This window comes from Tachypleus tridentatus, chromosome 6 (assembly GCF_004210375.1).
Source record: "Tachypleus tridentatus isolate NWPU-2018 chromosome 6, ASM421037v1, whole genome shotgun sequence".
Classification (NCBI taxonomy): Eukaryota; Metazoa; Arthropoda; class Merostomata; order Xiphosura; family Limulidae; genus Tachypleus; species Tachypleus tridentatus.
The window spans coordinates 31,593,623-31,612,078 of record NC_134830.1 but is presented as its reverse complement, the minus strand read 5'-3'; the positions used below and the strand labels follow the sequence as shown (position 1 = coordinate 31,612,078).

Genomic DNA, 18,456 nt, shown 5'->3' with positions numbered 1-18,456 from the left:
CAAACAGAGTTTTAGTTGTTCAAGCAACTGATTTTCTATGTCTTTCGCTAACTTTAACATTCTGTGGGCAATTGTTCATCGAATTAATTGCAAATTATTTACCTTTGGAAAAATATTATCTTATATTTTTGAATCATAATTCTCCAACAGAGCTTCAATGACTAAAATCAATATTTCTTTCACTAGTTCAGCATCAGAAAATTATTTCATTTTTTGAGCTAGAATCCAAGCTACTTTATAGCTAGCTAATGTAATTAATTTTATCAATGATAAAAATCTTTTAGGCCTCCCTTTTGTTCATGACGTTGTGCTTTCAGACAGCTAATTTCATTAATACTGGAAATTTTACATCAAATTCGTTGTTAAAATTGTTAAAGTGTTGCTTAAGGTTGTATACTTTTTTATTCCTGAAAACTTTGTTTTGGTTTATTATTTGCTTCAATCACTGAAAATTTCAACTCCCAACTTTCATTAAATTCTCGATTCACGTTTTTCCAGTCATGTGCAATTCTTTTCTGGGCAGTAATGCCAGAATCAATTAAATTGTCTTTATTTTCTGAGTGTTCACCATCATCTGGATTGTTTTGTTTTCGAATTATTTACTTATCCATATTATGGGATTAAAATTAAAATATATTTAAATACTTGAAAGTTGCACTATTGTTTTTTTTTTTTGAATTTCGCGCAAAGCTACTCGAGCTGCGCTAGCCATCCCTAATTTAGCAGTGTAAGACTAGAGGAAAGGCAGCTAGTCATCACCACCCACCGCCAACTCTTGAACTACTCTCTTACCAACGAATAGTGGGATTGACCGTACCATTATGACGCCTCCACGGCTGAAAAGGCAAGCATGTTTGGCGCGACGGGATGCGAACCCGCGACCCTCAGATTACGAGTCGCCTTAACCCCCTTGGCCATGCCGGGCCAAGCTGCACAATAAAAATATGTTTGCAAGCGCATGCAAAACAACGCACACTCGTTAACAAACGTCTAAACCAGACTCACGTTACAAAATAGCCGGAGTCTGTGGCAGTGATGAAGTGCGCGACATAAGCGATGACGTGAGGCAGTGCAATTGTTGGTCACCAAATTTGCGGTAAAAAATAAATGATGAAAAAGTTTATTCCTAAACTCTAGCTGGCCACAGTCGTGCTATCTACCCCTGTTTTAGACGCTTTATCTGTAATACAATTATTTATGTTTTATCTTGATGATGTGGCTGATAAAATGAATATCTAAGATATATGTATGCATTTCAATCTATTTTATTATTGTTGTTGTTACCCTAAGAAAAAGTGTCTTAAGCGTAAAATATTCGACCTACCTTAGTAACTTTTCCAAACCTATAGAAACATCTTATAGATATATAGTTCAAAGCTAGTTTGCCTAATACTACTAAGATTAATGCAGTACATTATTTTTAGCTAATCTTGATATATAATTAGTTTATAATTTATATTAGAGCTTCATAGCTTAGCTGGTTTGATTAACTGTGTTTTTTTTTCTTAGTCTATAGCCAGTAAACGTTTATCAGTAGCAGCTGCAGTTAAGATTTTGAAATAATTTGATTTGGATGGCCCAATAACTTCAGTACAAGTTAGTAAATAAGTAAAATTATAAACTGATATACAATATTTCTTGCTTTCCAGAAATCATGTAATATTTACTTAGTTCCTTAATATAAACTTCCACAACTGATCTTCCACATAAAGCACTTCTTTTCTGTAGTGTGCGTAAAAAACAGCAACAAAAAACTAATGGACATGTTTTTTGTATTTCGCGCAAAGCTACTCGAGGGCTATCTGCGCTAGCCGTCCCTAATTTAGCAGTGTAAGACTAGAAGGAAGGCAGCTCCTTATCAACAACTCTTGGGCTACTCTTTTACCAAGGAATAGTGGAATTGACCGTCACATTATAACGCCCCCAGGGCTGAAAGAGCGAGCATATTTGGTGCGACCGGGAGTCGAACGCCTTAACACACTTGGCCATAATGGATATGACTGCTCTTGTGTATCCCAAGATATTTACGTATTTGTTATTTCAATTTAAAAAATACGATACATCCATATATTAATTATAAATATTTTTAAAAAATCATTGTTAGGAATATCCTAAAAGTAAAACACTGAAAAACCTGGAATTCTATTTTATTTAATCAAAATTGGCAATGCTGTTCCACTGTAAATCGTTCTTCCCCAAAATGGAGCCGAATGCCATCTCGAAAGTTCCCTTTATTTAATCTATCGCACCACTATATAGCAATTAGTGTACTGTCTGTCTGCATTCACTAAAGTGACGTCACATAAGAAAAAGTTACGTTGTAATTTTCACTATCGCGACGTCAATAAAACGTGTACATGCCATGAATCACTAGAGAATTGTGCAATTTGTAGGATACAACACAACAACGCATGCACACTTCAAGAGCAAGAAATAAAATTATTTGTTACTCTTAATATTTGATTTATTTACTTTTGAAACAGAACACTTTGAAGGATTCTGCGGAACTATCATGCATCCAATGTTAATACGCACATTCATAGAACTAATAATTTGCAGAATCGCTAAAATGTCCCGTGTATTATCACCATAATCACAGTGTCTCAGGCCTACAACGCTAAAACCTGCGAGTCAGTTAACAGATAGTCTATTGTGTAACTTTGTGATAAAACAACAATCATACGAATGAATTTATAATAGACTCTAACCCTTTCGTTTTTTGAAAACAAAAGACCAGATAATGAAAGAATTTTGATCTTATAGCCATAATGAAACTGGTCGTACTAGATGTTACTTAAATGCGATTTCCTTGTGACAGATGTCGCGAGTTTCAAAAATATATGACATGGAAAAACTAACTTTAATCTCTTCTTCTTATGAAACCCTCCAGTGGCTCAGCGGTATGTCTGCGGATCAACGCTAAAAACCGGGTTTCGATACCCGTGGTGGGCAGACCACATATAGCTCATTGTGTAGCTTTGTGCGTAATTCAAAACAACAACAACAACATCCTCTTATGAAAAAGTTGTACTTGACTGTGCAGTCTCTAAAACAAAACGCAAATAGCCTAGTTGCTTTGCGCCATAAAACACCAAACCAACTCTACAACAACTTGGTACCTTATTGTAATGAGATTTTGGATCAAACTCGCTTATATTCGCCAATACCGTGAAGTTTAAAATTTATCTCTTTACAAAATATTTTCATTTATGAGGAGCTTTTAAAAAATGTATCTAAATACCCTGCAACATCATAGTTATGCGAATCTATGTTTGAAATTATAAAATTATACTTATATGTCACTTCTATCATGGAGTAGGGTTGGACAAAAAAAAAAAGGTTGCTTATTACATAAATGGATTATTTCGTTATATTTTGAAATTAAGATAAAAAACAACTCATCAAAATTCAGCAAACAAGTTCCCATTTTTCAAACTTTTACTTGTTTGTGTTAAACCACAAGAACAATGTTAAAATATTTCATGTAGTATAAAATACATTGATATCGCAAAGAAATTCTAGTTACGGGGGCGAAATTTGGCCAATAGTGCCTTATAATTGTTGACGGTAGGCGGCACTGCATACCGGAATTGGAAGTCGATGGAGAAAGAATATTAATATTTTAATTTACAATATAACATGTAAGTATTATTTTTATCGTACAGGTATGTCTTATATTGCTTCAACATAACATTTAGTGCTAACAGCTCTTTTTGAAAAAGTTGTGACGTTATCAGAGACAGTAGAAAACGAATGAGATGGGTTTTATTAATCAGATGTCGCATTGGCAATTCGAGAATGTAGACTAGTGTAGAACAAGCCATGAGAAGCTTAACACTCCTACGAAAAGTGGGGCCTAATAGGCCCCAGAGCAGCTTGAAAGGTTATTAAAATTAGGCTAATAATTTTGTATTTAAATGAAATTGCCATTTAAATCCATTAATGAATGGATTAACGAGATTCCCACTGTCCCTATCTACTATCTAGCGAAACCACAGCCAGGGGAACGGGCTTGGAGAAATCAGGACTAGAAACGTCTTTTTGTAGGAGTGTTAATAGTAAGTGCTAATTCTGCAGTGAGTAGGCGTAAAAAATCACGCCTAGTTTTCCACTTTTTTCACTAGTTGTAATAATGTTATTAACACAAAAAACTCCAAAATGGTGATTTTTTTTTTGAATTGCGATAATATAACACTAACAGGAATTAGTTGTAAACATTTTAAAATGAATACTTTCCCTTTAATGTTTAAGTTGTTTTAATAAAAATATCCAAATTTAAAAATAAACACGTATATGCTGTTGTTGTTTTCCTTTCCAAATTAACTATTCTAACGATACCATTTTCATTACCTTAACTATTTGGTATTGATGAGTAGTTTGATTCATTTTAAAAGTTTGGTCGTTCTATTCACTGGAATGAAATCAACACGTTTATACTGAAGCTCATGGTTATGAAGGGTTATTTGAACAGAAAATTATCTACAATCTGAAGTTGGTTGTCTTTGAAGTTGTACTTCTTAAACATGCAATATAGGCTGATGTAAAGATATATTTTGGTAACATTCCTGGAAGAAACATTAAAATATTAACAATTTAGTATAGTTTAAGAATTTTACAAAAACCTATCCAATGTAGCTAGTTAAAATGAAAAAGTAAACCATCTATACAGCAAAACCCACCATCCCTCCTGCTAACAGTCAAATTAATTACTTATGTCTCAAGAAGTTTTAAGTAAAATACTTGAACTTGTCATATTTGTTGCAATGATCTATGTTACTTTGCAGATGTGTTATTGTTTAGGCATTTCTTCCTTTTTTGTCTGTTATTACACAACTATTTCTAAAGTTTTTGGGGGAAGGCTTTGCTAATAATTTTATTAAAACCTCTGTGTATATTTATTTTTTGGAGTTTTATTTTTTTTATCATCTTCTATTTTGAAATTAAGTGTAGCTCATGAGATTCCTGTCATGCTTATCCCATACATCAGAAGGCTTCCCAGTTGTTTTAATAGGTCCTATAACAAGTTGAGTGCTGACATTCATTAAAATGATTTTAAAACAAACCCATTAAAGGTATTAAGATTAAATTTCACTGATCGAAGTGGAAAATAAAGGAATAGTTATTAGAGTAAAACAGCATATATTTTGAATTTATTTTTAAAAAATACAACAAAAAAGTACAAGTAATTCAGTGTTACATGCATACTAATAACAATGATAGTAATAAATTATATGATTTACTGTGTAGATTGATTCCAGGGACTTAGTCTGTGCTGACAGAGTAGTATTTCAAAAGCATTTTGCTTTAAGTATCTTTCTGGTAATATTTCATTTATGTCTTTGATCCTGTAAAGCAATTCATTTCCATATCTATCCTAAAAGAGCACTTTTTGTATCCTTACACCTCTGAAGGTTTTTCCTTGGCATTTTAAAGGTGATCAAATATATGAGCCTCTGACTTTCATTTTTGTAAGGTTAATAGATGATTTTCAGATGCCTCAAGATTTGAGAGCTACTTATGTTTTTTTAAAAGGATGAAAAATATTGCTGTGGAAAATGTACATTGGTTATTATTTCTTCTGTAGTGTGTAAAAGTGTAAACAGTCAAATAAAAGGAGTTATGCAAAATCACTTAGTAAAATATATCATAAATGAAATTTAGTATGGATTTATCAAGGGAAATTTTGTCTTACTAATTTGTAATCTCTTTTCAAGGATGTTACTTGTCATCTGGAAGAGAAAAGGGTGTGGACTTGTAATTAGACTTTCCAAAAAAAAGGGAGTATTTACTCCTTTAAGGCTGCCTTTGCACATTCACTCTTGAGAAAAGTAAAATTTAAACCCACCCTTTAATTTTAAGGAAACTCTCCTTTCTCTGTTAAATTCTTCTCAAGTGATACATCCACTACTACTGATTATAATTCATTCCATGAGCCAATCTTTTTAGAATAAACTTAAAATTCTCTTAACTGTAACCTATTCTGTCTTTTTTAAGATTTATACACTATTTCTCGCTTCTTCATAATACAGCTTCTAGTGGGATTGTCAAATGGTAAATTTCAAATAATTGATTTGATATTATATAGTTGTTAGACTACATACATAGCTGCTTATAAAGGCATTGTACCAAAAAGGTGACAAATGTCTAAAAGTCACTTTGCAATGTCAGATGAAAATACTTGTTTGAAACTCTTTTTTCACTTATTAAGACATTTTATTTTTGGAGAAATTTATTTCAAATATTCATATTTTACCCTGCTAGTAAGAATATATGTTTTCTGAAATATATAAACACACCATTTATTTGACAAAAACTGTTCTTCTCTCCCCTAACTTATTGTAGGTTTTATTAGACTACGTACAGTTATGACAGAAAGTGTTTGTACCCCTACGTCCCGAGTAGTTGTTTGCTTGTAACGTAAAAAGTATCATGATTAGGGTAATAGACGTATAATATAAATATTATGCTAACACACAAGTCTATAGATTTTTATGGAAATTAGATGACAAATAAACTGTTTATAAATAAATAACTAAAAATAGGAAGAGCAGAAAGTGTTTGTACATTTCATGACGTGAAAAAAATGATATTCCTGTAAAAATTTTGTTTAGTTTGGAGAATAAACTACATTATACCATTTCAGAACTAGACACTGGGTTCATAATTATTGGAATTTAGTGAGCAAAATATTTACTTCTGGCAATTTAGCACCATCTCTGTCATTATCTGCTTGGTCATCATGGCGAAACAACTGTCCAGTGATTTAAAAAACTGAATTATTGTAAAATACAAGTCTTGTGTGTCTCTTCCCGGTATTGCTACACAAATTAATGTGCCAAAATCTACTGTTCAAAACATAATTGCCAAGTTTAAGCTTACAGGATCAAGTGTTAACCTTCCTCATTTCAAACGCCTCACCAAAATTCCAGAGAGAACCAAGAGGAAGGTTCTCAGAGAAGTTAGTAAGAATCCTCGTTTAATGCGTAATGACATACAGAAACTGGTAAGGGAAACTGGGGTTGAAGTAAGCACCTCTATAGTTACGAACATGTTATGCTCTTCTGGGTTCAAAGCATGCCGTCCTCGTAGAACTCAATATTAAAGCCTGTTCATTTAAAAGCATGACTGAGGTATGCAAGAAAGCATCTGAATAAACCTTTTACCTATTGGAAGAGTATTCTTTAGTCAGACAATACTAAAATTGAGCTTTTCGGCCACAATGATGTACGCTATATTTTCCCTAAGAAGGGGGAACAAAATCTTCCAAAGAACACGGTCCCTACAGTTAAACATGGAGGTGGCTTGATCATGCTATGGGGTTTCTTCAGCTCTTCTGGTGTAGGCAGTCTTCACCATGTTAATGGAATCGTGAAAAAAGAAGAGTACGTTGATATATTAGACACTTATATCAAGAATGATGCTCGGAACTTGTGGCTTGGGCGTCGTTGGATCTTCCAGCACGACAATGACCCTAAGCACACTTCGAAATATGTGTAATTCTGGTTGTAGAGGAACCATATAAGTGTTCTGGAGTGGCCATTGCAATCACCTGATCTCAACCCAATTGAAAACATTTGGCATGAGTTGAAGACCAGGGTTCATTAGCATCATCTGAAAAACTTGCAAGAGTTGAAGGCCTTCTGTAAAGAAGAATGGAAGAAAATACCAGTAGAGTACTGTCAAATGATCATGGAGGGCTATGAGTAGAGATTGTGCCAAGTAATTCACCTGAAAGGCTACACAATTGACCATTGAAGTAGATGCACAAACACTTTCTGCCCCTCCTATGTTTGGTTATTTGTTTATAAACAGATTATTTGTCATTCAATTTACATAATAATTTATATAAATGTGTATTAGTATAATATCTATAATATACTATACTTTTATTATCCTAATCCTGATACTTTTTAAGTTGTGAGGAAAAAACTGCTCACGATGCAGGGGTTCGAACACTTTCTGTCATAACTGTACATAGTATGTATTTAACTGAATGTGTTTGTACCTAATTACCTTTAGCTAGTGTACAAGAAAAATATTCAAAATTAAATACTTGGTTTGAAACTTAAAGGTTAAGAAGAGTGTAAAAAATTAAAATGCCAAAATAATGAAAATAAAGTATAACAAATAAGATCAGACTTTTCATAAGATGACCTGATACAAGTATACCCAGAAACTTTTAACTCATTTTTCAAAATATAAATGTTAATTTTTAGCAGTTGTCAAGCAAATGAAGATGTCCAAATGTTAAAGCTTGGGTAGTTAGTGGTACTTGCTAATAGATGCCCTCATTAGCTAATTGCCCAGCATGGCCAGGTGGGTTAAAGCATTCAACTCTTAATCCGAGGGTTGCAGGTTCAAATCCCCATCGCACCAAACATGCTCACACTTTCAGCTGTGGAGAGTTATAATGTGACAGTCAATCCCACTATTTTTTGGTGAAATCGTGGCCCAAGAGTTGGCAGTGGGTGGTGATGACTAGCTGCTTTTCCTCTAGTCTTACACTGCAAAATTAGGGATGGCTAGCACAGATCGCCCTTGTGTAGCTTTGTATGAAAAAAACAGCAAACAAAACAAAAACATTTACTAATTAGTACATGCTCTCTACAACATCCCTACCCCTCAGTATAATAAAAGAGAAGGGAAGTTTCCTAGCTTCATAACCTTTTCTACCACTGCTTTATTCTAACATAACATAATGTTTTGGGATCTGTTTGTTCATATCAACTGTTCCATCCTCTAAACTAAACTAAAACTATTTAAAAAAAAATTAAAACCAACCGTTACCATTCATACATTTAACAAGCTTTCTTTTAAACTCAAATATACTGCCTCTACAACATCCAAAGGCAAACCACACTAGTAGAAAAATAAAATGCTGTCTTTCCTGAAAATGACTCCTACCATGCCAAAAGTTATGTTCCCTAGTCATATTATTATTACTGTTAACTATGACAAAGATGATGCATTAATGCTATCAATTCCCTTTACAATCTTAAACATCTCAATCAGCCCCTCACTAACTCTTCATGTTTCATGATAAAATTTAAGATATTTTAACCTCTCCCTTGTGACCCCTTCATTCCAGGCACTGTTCTAGTAACACTTCATTGAACTCTTTCCAACAATTCAGTGTCTCCTAAGGTAAGAAGTCTAAGACTGGAAAGAGTACTCCAAATATGGCCTAATTAGTGACCTGAACAATGAAATTATAACCTCTTTAGACTTGTGTTCAATGTTTCTTAAATACAACCTAAAATCCTATTTGCCATAGCATTAGCACCAGCATACTGTATGAATGGCTTTAGAGACTGATCACTATTACACCAATATCTTTATTTCATGACACTAAGGTTATTCCTATCCAGATTACAATTTGAACTATGATAACCCGCATCCATTATCTTGTACGTACCATATTTGAGTAGACTAAATGTACAAACAAAATAAACACTTGAATAATAGAATAACAGCAATTTATTTTGTAAATGAAAACTTTTTATGTAAATTTATCTTGCAAAGTTTAAAAACTATTACAGAATGAATAAAAATAAATGTGGCAAGTCTGTTTAGACAATATTGTTGTGTAACAAGTAACAACAAGCTGATGCAGTAGTGTTTCACTTTTACAATGGTATGATACCAGTTGATGTTCTAAATGTTAGCTGTATAACACTTTTAAACATATCTTCAGCATTTAGTTTGTGAAGGAAGGAACTTCCACTATAATAATTTAGTATTGTGGATTGATAAATTTTGAGCACACAGTTTTAAAGCAATATAAATAAGCCAAACTTAAAATAATAGCAATGTATTGTGTTAATGATTAGCTCAGTTAGGTAATTATTCAAGTTTCAAAGCTTTTATCTTAATATCTAGTAATGTGATTCATATGAAAATAAAAACAGTTAATAACTGACATTTTAAATTAAAATTAAATAGCTGTAATTATTTAGAATAATATTTAGAAAGAATATTATAGCATTACAATGCCTGTTTCAGATATTTTTAAGAAATCGTTACTTGGGAAAGATGTACATGTTATATTTTAATTTATTTTATACAACTGCTATGAAAGAGGTGTCTTTCTCCCAAAAACTTTAGCTTTTAAATGGTGAAAGAAACCTAATCTGTAAGAAGTCTGTTGTTAGAACTTTGGTTTAATGTTATACAACATTAAATAATACACATATTAAATACATTAATTTCTGTAAGAATTCTGGATCTTTTCCCCTATATCTGCACCTGCTTATACAGCATTAAAAATATATATTTACCTAATTGCAAAGTAGAAATGCAACATAATGTAAAAAACAACAGTTAATTCACACTTTATCTTACTTAAGTGGCCAGAGATTTTATAGTAAGTACTACTAGTCAGTAGCTTACCTTTAAGTTAGCAGTTTAAAATTAGTGACAGTGGCCATACAAGAGTAAACAAGTATAGTGGTAATGGAAATCCAATGAAAGACCCTGAATTTACTCATCAGGGGTCCTGACATGGCCAGGTGGTTAGGGCACTCATCTCACAATCTGAGGATTGGGAGTTCAAATTATCATCCCACCAAACACATGTCTTTTTCAGATATAGAGGCATTATGATGTGATGGTCTATCCCACTGTTCATTGGTAAAAGAATAGCCCAAAAGTAGGGCCTTTGCTTTAGCATATCACTGTTAAATTAGGAGTGGCTAGTACAAATGGTCCTCATGTAGCTTTGCACAGAATTTAAGACAAACCAAATTGCCTATCAAGTATGTTGCTTTGTAGTTAACAATAAATAACTGGAAACTGTAATATTGATTAGTTTATTAGTATTGTGACAACTTACTCATAATTTTAAGTAATCAGTTAGTTTACAAGAGTTATTGATATAATCACTGCTCATGGGAAATTGATTAAATTGCAAAGATCTTCCAAACATCATACTTGTGTTGTAAGCTGTTATTTCCTGTTATTTTAATGAAATCTTAACAATAAGATGCATTATTGATTCTAAAGGTAGAACTGATGCATTCTACTCTGTTATTCTTTACATAAAAATATGTTGGTATACACTGGAAAAAAAACTACTACTCTGACCTATTGATTAATGTTATCACCAGATGTTACTGTTTAGTCAATTGTGATGAGAAATGCAAGATACTGGTAAACCTTTTAATTTCTCAAGGTATTTAATTATGGCATATGACTTAATGATAGGTTACTCAATTTAAATGAAGTATTTTTTAAAAAAATCAAGGCATGCACAAGACATTTTATTTTAGTGTTCTATCTGTGTGATAAAAATGGAACATAATAATAACAGTAGAATAAAAATAAACTCAGAATTATAAGAAAAAATTTTTACATCAGTTTTATATTATATATGTACAACAAACCTGCAGTTTTTATCCAATATGTACATATTATCACTGCAAATAAACTTTAAAATTGTCTTTACATCAAATTAGAGTTTAATTGATATTTCAAAGTGCTATCACATCTGAATTTTTGTATTCTATGTAATGCTCATGTACATATTCCTCTAATACAGGGGTCAGCAACCTCTTTCTACACAGGGGCCAGAGATCATGTCTGTAAGTGGATGGAGGGCTACATTCATTTCTATATGTAATAAATGAAGATAATAATGATAACAAAACACAATGAGCCATGAATAATGTTTATTTTATTTATGTAATATTTATGTTGTAAAGGACACCGTGATTAGTGTGACACGTGATGCTGTTTGTTGCTCAAAATCAGGTCTGAGATAGAGTTACAAACTTGAATTCTTTTTTAAGACCACTGTGGGTTGGGTGGATGTGATATTTCATTTGAGAACTGAAGGCCATAGGTTGCTGACCCCTGCTCTAGCACAACAGCTTAGTCCTGTAAGTTTCCATAATTTGGGCATATCAGTATTAATATTAGTGAAATTAAAAAAAAAATAAATTCCTAACTATTTGTGAAAGGACGCAAGTTTTGTTAATAATCACGACATCCTGTTGTATTTTACAGATTAGAAAATGGCAAATCCACATGTAGCAGTAGAGAAAAAACTACTTGAAGCTACAAAAATAGTCGAAGAGCAAGTTGATGCTGAGATTGAAAAGCTAGAGAAATTAGACATTGATGAATTGGGATTGTTGAGGAAGCAGCGTCTCGATGCTCTTAAGAAACAAGAAGCAAAGAAACGTGAATGGTTGGAAAAAGGTCATGGAGAATATTCAGAACTTCCTGAAGAAAGAGAATTTTTCGAAGTTTGCAAGAAAAGTGAAAATGTGGTTTGCCACTTTTACAGAGAAAGCACCTTCGATGTAAGATTGTGGACAAACATTTAGCTGCTCTTGCACGTAAACATATTGAAACTAAGTTTTGCAAAATTGATGCAGAAAAATCACCATTTCTTACCGATCGGCTCAGAATTCGTGTTTTGCCTACAATTGTACTTTGTAAAAATGCAGTAACCAAAGACTTTATTGTGGGTTTTGATGACCTTGGTAGTAATGATGAGTTTTCCACTGAGATGATGGAATGGCGTATTGCTCGTGCCGATGTTATTAACTACAGCGGGGACCTTACCACTCCACCAAGCAGCTTAAAAAATTCAACAAAGAAAAATAAACCAGTTTTTGGATATCAAAAGAAAAATATTCGTGATGATGGTAGTGACGATAGTGATGATGACTAAACTTAATTACCATATAATTTTTTTTATAAGCTAATAATATTAATCAAATGAGTGGTTTCTCTGACTATGCCCTTTTCTTGCTCACCTTTCTTGTATCTTCATGGTCATATCTTATAATAAAACTGAGAAAAAGTAAACTTAATTGTTTTTTTTCCTTTTCATGGAAGCTGTTTAACTGATTACTTAATTATGAGTAAAACTATTAAGCTTTTATTTGAGTAGATTTATAATTACTATTTTGAGAGCTGAGAGATTTCCTTAACTTACTTACCTCAAGGCCGCATTTATAGGTTTGTCTAGTTCCGAATTAGTTACTTTTTTATTTCCCGAATTCAGTTTGTTCTGCCATTAAAACCAGAAGTAGTGACACGCATTGATAAAGAATGTATAGCAGAATTAAGTCAGAGATGTTTATAAATACATATATTTATACTTTGCATTCTTATTTATTGTTCTTTGATTGGCCAGGCACTAATATATTACTTTATTTTTATGTGGATTGTAATTTGTGGTGACAATAAGGTTTTATTGGTAGAATCAACATTTGTTTCAAGATATTTTGTAGTACCTGTACATCATAATACATTCCAAAAGTATGTACAGCTTTTATTCAGTAAAACTTTTTTCCAATGAAAACCTTCACTTTTCATTTTTCTGACATGGTTTTAAAGAGGAAAGTAAATATTTTAGTACATTATGGATTTAAAGACATATGAGCAGATTTTGTCTAATGCAGGAAGCTATGATTTTCTATGCACAACAGAAATAATAACATAAATGCATAAGCAAAGGCTATGTGTAAAAAGCTCTTGTAAGGTAGAAGAAAAGACTGTGTTAATAATTGTCAATGTTTTTAAGGAAGTTTTACTCTTTAAGTGTGTAATTCTTTCTTCTGTCTCTATTCAAAACACACCCTTGAATTTTACTCATTCATGTGTTTCTTTGTTAAGACTTGCTATTCCTGAAACATTTAGTATTAAAAGTCAAAAGTAAGCCACTCTTGTTTTCAAAGTTGGATCTTTCTTAATCAGGTTTGAGAATTTGGTGACTTTACTGGTTTTGATAATCAGTAAAAGGATTGAGATGACAGAATAGCTGAATCTCATTGGCTGAGAAAGTATGTGAGAACTACTTTTCTTTATAAAAATTGTCTTTAAATCTGTTGAGTTCTGAACTGAAGTAATTGTCTTGAAATGCACATTGTTCCATGTGTATCTTACTTCTGTTTACCTAATTTTGTCAGTTATTATTTCAGTTAGTCTAGAAGCCAATAATAAGATACAGATCTGTCTGCTAGTGAATTAGAAGTTTGTTACTCTAAATAATAAAATGCTGTATGTACAAAAAGGCATCTTCCTTTTATTACTTGTCATGATTAATAAGGGGAGCTTTTTGAATTGGTAAATTGAAAAAATAGATTCTGTATCAAAATTAACTATAGTGGAATCAGGATAATCCAAAATACTGGTTTTTCAGGGGTACTAACATTGTTTTTTAAGGTGTACTAACATTGTTTTTACTGTAGTTGAGAAGTTTGGTGTTGATTTATCAACACCTGATACTCTAACTGAAGTGTTTTTTTTATCTTCTCAAGTAGCTTTTTGCCATTTTTCAGATACTTTGTAAAGGTTTGTCATTCTTAAAATGGAGTATTAGAAAAACCAAAGAATAATGTATGGTAGTGAATTATACTAATCTTCATCAAGCACAATCCCTTTAAAGTGAAGTAACATTCATTGTTTTATGTTAAATCTGTGATTATATACATTATAGTAAAACAATACTGAACAATCATTTCTGGAAATCACATAACAATCATATCAGATACAAAACCACAAAATAATCATATACCCAGGATACAGAGATGTGTTCATAGCAGATTTATAATTTTCAAGAGTGAGGCATCCGTTTTACATAATGGCATTGATAAACAAAGAAATATGAACCAAATTGGGGCACTAGGACCATCTAGGTCATATCTCAGTGATAATAAGCAAAGTGCTGCATCTTATAGCAGGCTAAACACAAGAGTCAGTAGTAAATGCTGCCAACATGCTTTAGCAACATAACCAGGAAGGATCTCTTGTGTAAAAGTGATACAGACTGCTTCCACGATATATCTGTTTAGCTGTGTACATGACAGCTGGAGAATATGGATTAACATGTATGCATACCAGTCATGCTGCCATACACAGCATTAATGGATTTGTGTGCAATTTAACTGTCAGAAAGGGGTGTTGGGAAACTTATTTTTATACACTAGATGGCTTATGGAAAATAATGCAGAAAGGATTGGTTTGCCTTGGACATGACAACATTATGACCGTATTTTATGCTAGAGAAAAATGTAGTAGGAAAGACTGAAAGACATGAGAAAACAATGACAAAAAAAATGTTCAAAATTGGTAAAACACACATGTATGACATGAAGATTTTTTTATATTTATTTGCAACATTTCAGTCAAATACCCTTCATCAGCCACTTTAATGAAGAGCTTTAACTCTAAACTTTGCAAATAAGTATAAAGGTTTTGTCACAAACATGTTTTTATCAATTTTGAACACTTTTATAATGAAAACTATGCTGCAGGGCCATTGACAAGTTTTACATATTTAGTACATGTACTGAGGAAGTTTGTATAAATATATATATTGAATTTTGAAAGAATAATGTACAATAACTTTCATATTTGTGGATGCGTTTTTAACAAAGTGTTGCCTATGATAGTAAATTACAAATGTAATAATACTTTGCATCTTAGTAAATGTGGATAGCGTCCTGCACTTTGAAATATATGATTGTATTAGATTTTTATACAGATCAGTCAGACAACCCTTTCTATATGATTATATATTAGCCATACAGTGAAATGTATTTCTTTTACAAAAATGTAATAAATTTCTAATGCTATTAGATAGAACACATAGCCTATTAAAGAGGATCATTCTTACAATGACATACTGGTGATTCTTCTTTCTCAGATTATTAAGATCTGTAACACTGTGTTTATTTCCCTTTGTCTACAATGTATGAGGTTTGTATGTACCAATCTTTAATTTGAATGTATGTACATCTGGACTGTCATCAATTGTGGATCCTTTTCCATGAAGTGTCTTGCATACTGAGAGCTTTAGTTTGTTTTCTTTCTGTAGATTAAATATAGTAATTGGTTTTGTAACTTCCACAAGTAAACAGGAGGTTATCTTACTATGGTATTTTCCATTGATTTATGGGCATTTCTAAGAGTGAACCAGGGTCAGGGCATACATGACAGGAGTAAAGACGAAGAAAAACTAAGATATAAAATTTAAAAAAGATTTTTATTTGCTTTAAATGAAAACATAATTATTAGAATCTGCTGTGTTTATATTGTATGTTAATCCTTGGAACTTCACGAAAATAGAAACAGCCTCTTCTTATGTACGTGTATACCAACCCTTTAACCTAAGTCATATCATGTCAATATTGGTTAACGTATTTGATGTCAGAGTTATTAACTATTCATTTTACTTTACACTTCTGATATAGCAACAGTTTGTGGTAGAGGAAAATAAATACCAAATACAGTATATAGGAATCCTGAACAAAATGTAGATAAACCTGTTGGAGGTTCTAAAGGTCAAGCAAATGAAAATTATTTTTTATTGCCCACAGACATCACCTTGCACTACATCTTTTAAGAGTCTGAATCAGACTGATGTTATCAGTTCACAAACATATCTTGAGTACAAGTAACTTTGTAAGTTATATGATGTTTTTTCATAAAACAGACTTGTGGATGTTTATTACTCATAGCTTAATAAGTCAGAATGGCAACTTCTGGTCCCATGCTTCCTATTCCTCAAATATTCACATGACAACAAATTTATTTCATTGCCATTCAATTTCAAAAGAATGGAAGGCTAATGTCCAGGTTTTCGATGTACCTGCATTTTGCTCATAACAACAATTGTAATCACTTATTCTCATGGGTACTTAATATCTCTTTATCAGTAGCTCAGCAGTAAGTCAGAATTTACAATGTTAAAAATTAATTTCTACTACCCATAGTTGGCACAGCACAGATAGCTCATTGTGTAGCTTTGTGCTTTACAACAAAAAATACTTCAAATTCTTTCCCCCTCATGTGGATTCCTGTATGTGATGAAAGGACATCCGAGGGAAAGTTCTATTCTTTCAGTTTACCTCCTCTGAGATCTAAACATCCACCCAATTGCTTTGACGAGCTGTCTCTGTAAGACCTTAGAGAGGATGGTTAATGCTCTCTTCCACCACTTGGGAAGCGAATAAATGTTCTGTGCTAAAGATATATCGTGCTTTTATTTGATCAAAACTCGACTATGGGTCACTGTTCTATGGCTCTGCCAGACCCTCAGCCTTAAAAATGCTGGACCCCATTCATCATCAAGGCCTTCGGCTCTGCACTGGGACTTTACGCACCTCGCCAGTTCAGAGCTTATACATAGAGTCTCATGAGTCTTCTTTGCACCTCTGCCATTTACAACTGTCTTTACTATATGCTTCAAAACTTTGTTCCTTACCACAGCATCCCACCTGGGGTCGTGTTTTCCTTCCTCAGTAGGCCATACTTTTTCAGAACAGACGATCTGCCACTGCTCCTTCTGGCCTTTGTATCCGGGTGCAGTTGGATGAATTGGGTCTATCCTTGGATAATATTGCAGTATCCACCGGTCAGCCCATCCCACCATGGCTTATTACAATCCCCAAATGTAATCTTTCTTTAAGTCATCTGAGAAGAGCAGATACTCTTGATTGGAAGTACCGTCTTTTATTTACTGAACATCTTTCAAACAGTCTTTCCATTCCTATTTATACGGATGATTCAAAATCAGGTAACTCTATGGGCTCTGCCATGGTTTGTTGTGGTTCGGTGGTTGCATGCACAGTCCCCTCTGCAGCTTCTGTGTTCACTGCTGAACTGTACGCCATTTTTCTTGCCCTGGATCACATAGAAGCCAATCAGTACTCCAATTGCACTATTTATACTGACTTGCTTAGTTCTTTACTGGCCCTGGAATCACTTCACATTGGTTCACACCCTGTTCTTGCCAATATTCAAAACCAACTGGACCATTTCTCTTTAACATCTACTTCTATCCAGTTTTCCTGGATACCGGGCCACGTTGGTATTCACGGGAACGAACTCTTCGACACTGCAGATAAATCTGTTTGCTGTGGCTGTTCCATACATAGATTATGATTCTGTATTTAAGGCTCGGCTCTGTGCTAGCTGGCAGTCGACCTAGAGTGAGCAACGCGAAAACAAGCTTTTCCAAATAAAACCCGATATTGGACTTTGGCCGTCTTGCTTCCGTAAAGATCGAAAGGAGGAAACTGTTTTAACTAGACTTCGCATTGGTCACAGTTTTTTAACTCATCGTTTTCGTTTATCTGGAACTGTTGCACCAGTGTGTAGTTTGTGTAACACTCAAATCACTATCAGCCACGTTTTACTTTCTTTTCATTGTTACGACTCTCAATGACGGCACTATTTTAAACATGTTCTGTCCCAGGGTTTGTCTGTAACATTGGACAGTGTTATTGGTGACGGTGTCACTGTCCACCTTGATAAAGTTTTTAGTTTTTTAAAGGCCATTAATCTTTTTAGTGTTATTTAAGTGTTTTATACTTATTCATTAAACCTTTTTTATTGTGGTTCCCTTTTAAGAATCACAATATCTCTAGTTCGATTTGAAATTAGAATATGACCGTAACATTAATTAACTCGACACCAGGACTGGAAAGGCCAATTTCGGGT

At 33.1% G+C, this 18,456-nt stretch overlaps 1 protein-coding gene across 1 annotated transcript; it reads left to right on the top strand.

Moving 5' to 3' along the window:
• The first annotated feature begins 3,787 nt into the window (after nucleotides 1–3,787).
• Nucleotides 3,788–12,813, top strand: LOC143252193 (thioredoxin domain-containing protein 9). The gene is given in 3 exon segments (XM_076503942.1): nucleotides 3,788–4,076; nucleotides 12,004–12,294; nucleotides 12,297–12,813. Coding segments are annotated over 2 exon segments (663 nt in total). The 5' UTR covers nucleotides 3,788–4,076; nucleotides 12,004–12,011; the 3' UTR covers nucleotides 12,677–12,813.
• Nucleotides 12,814–18,456: the final 5,643 nt, after the last annotated feature.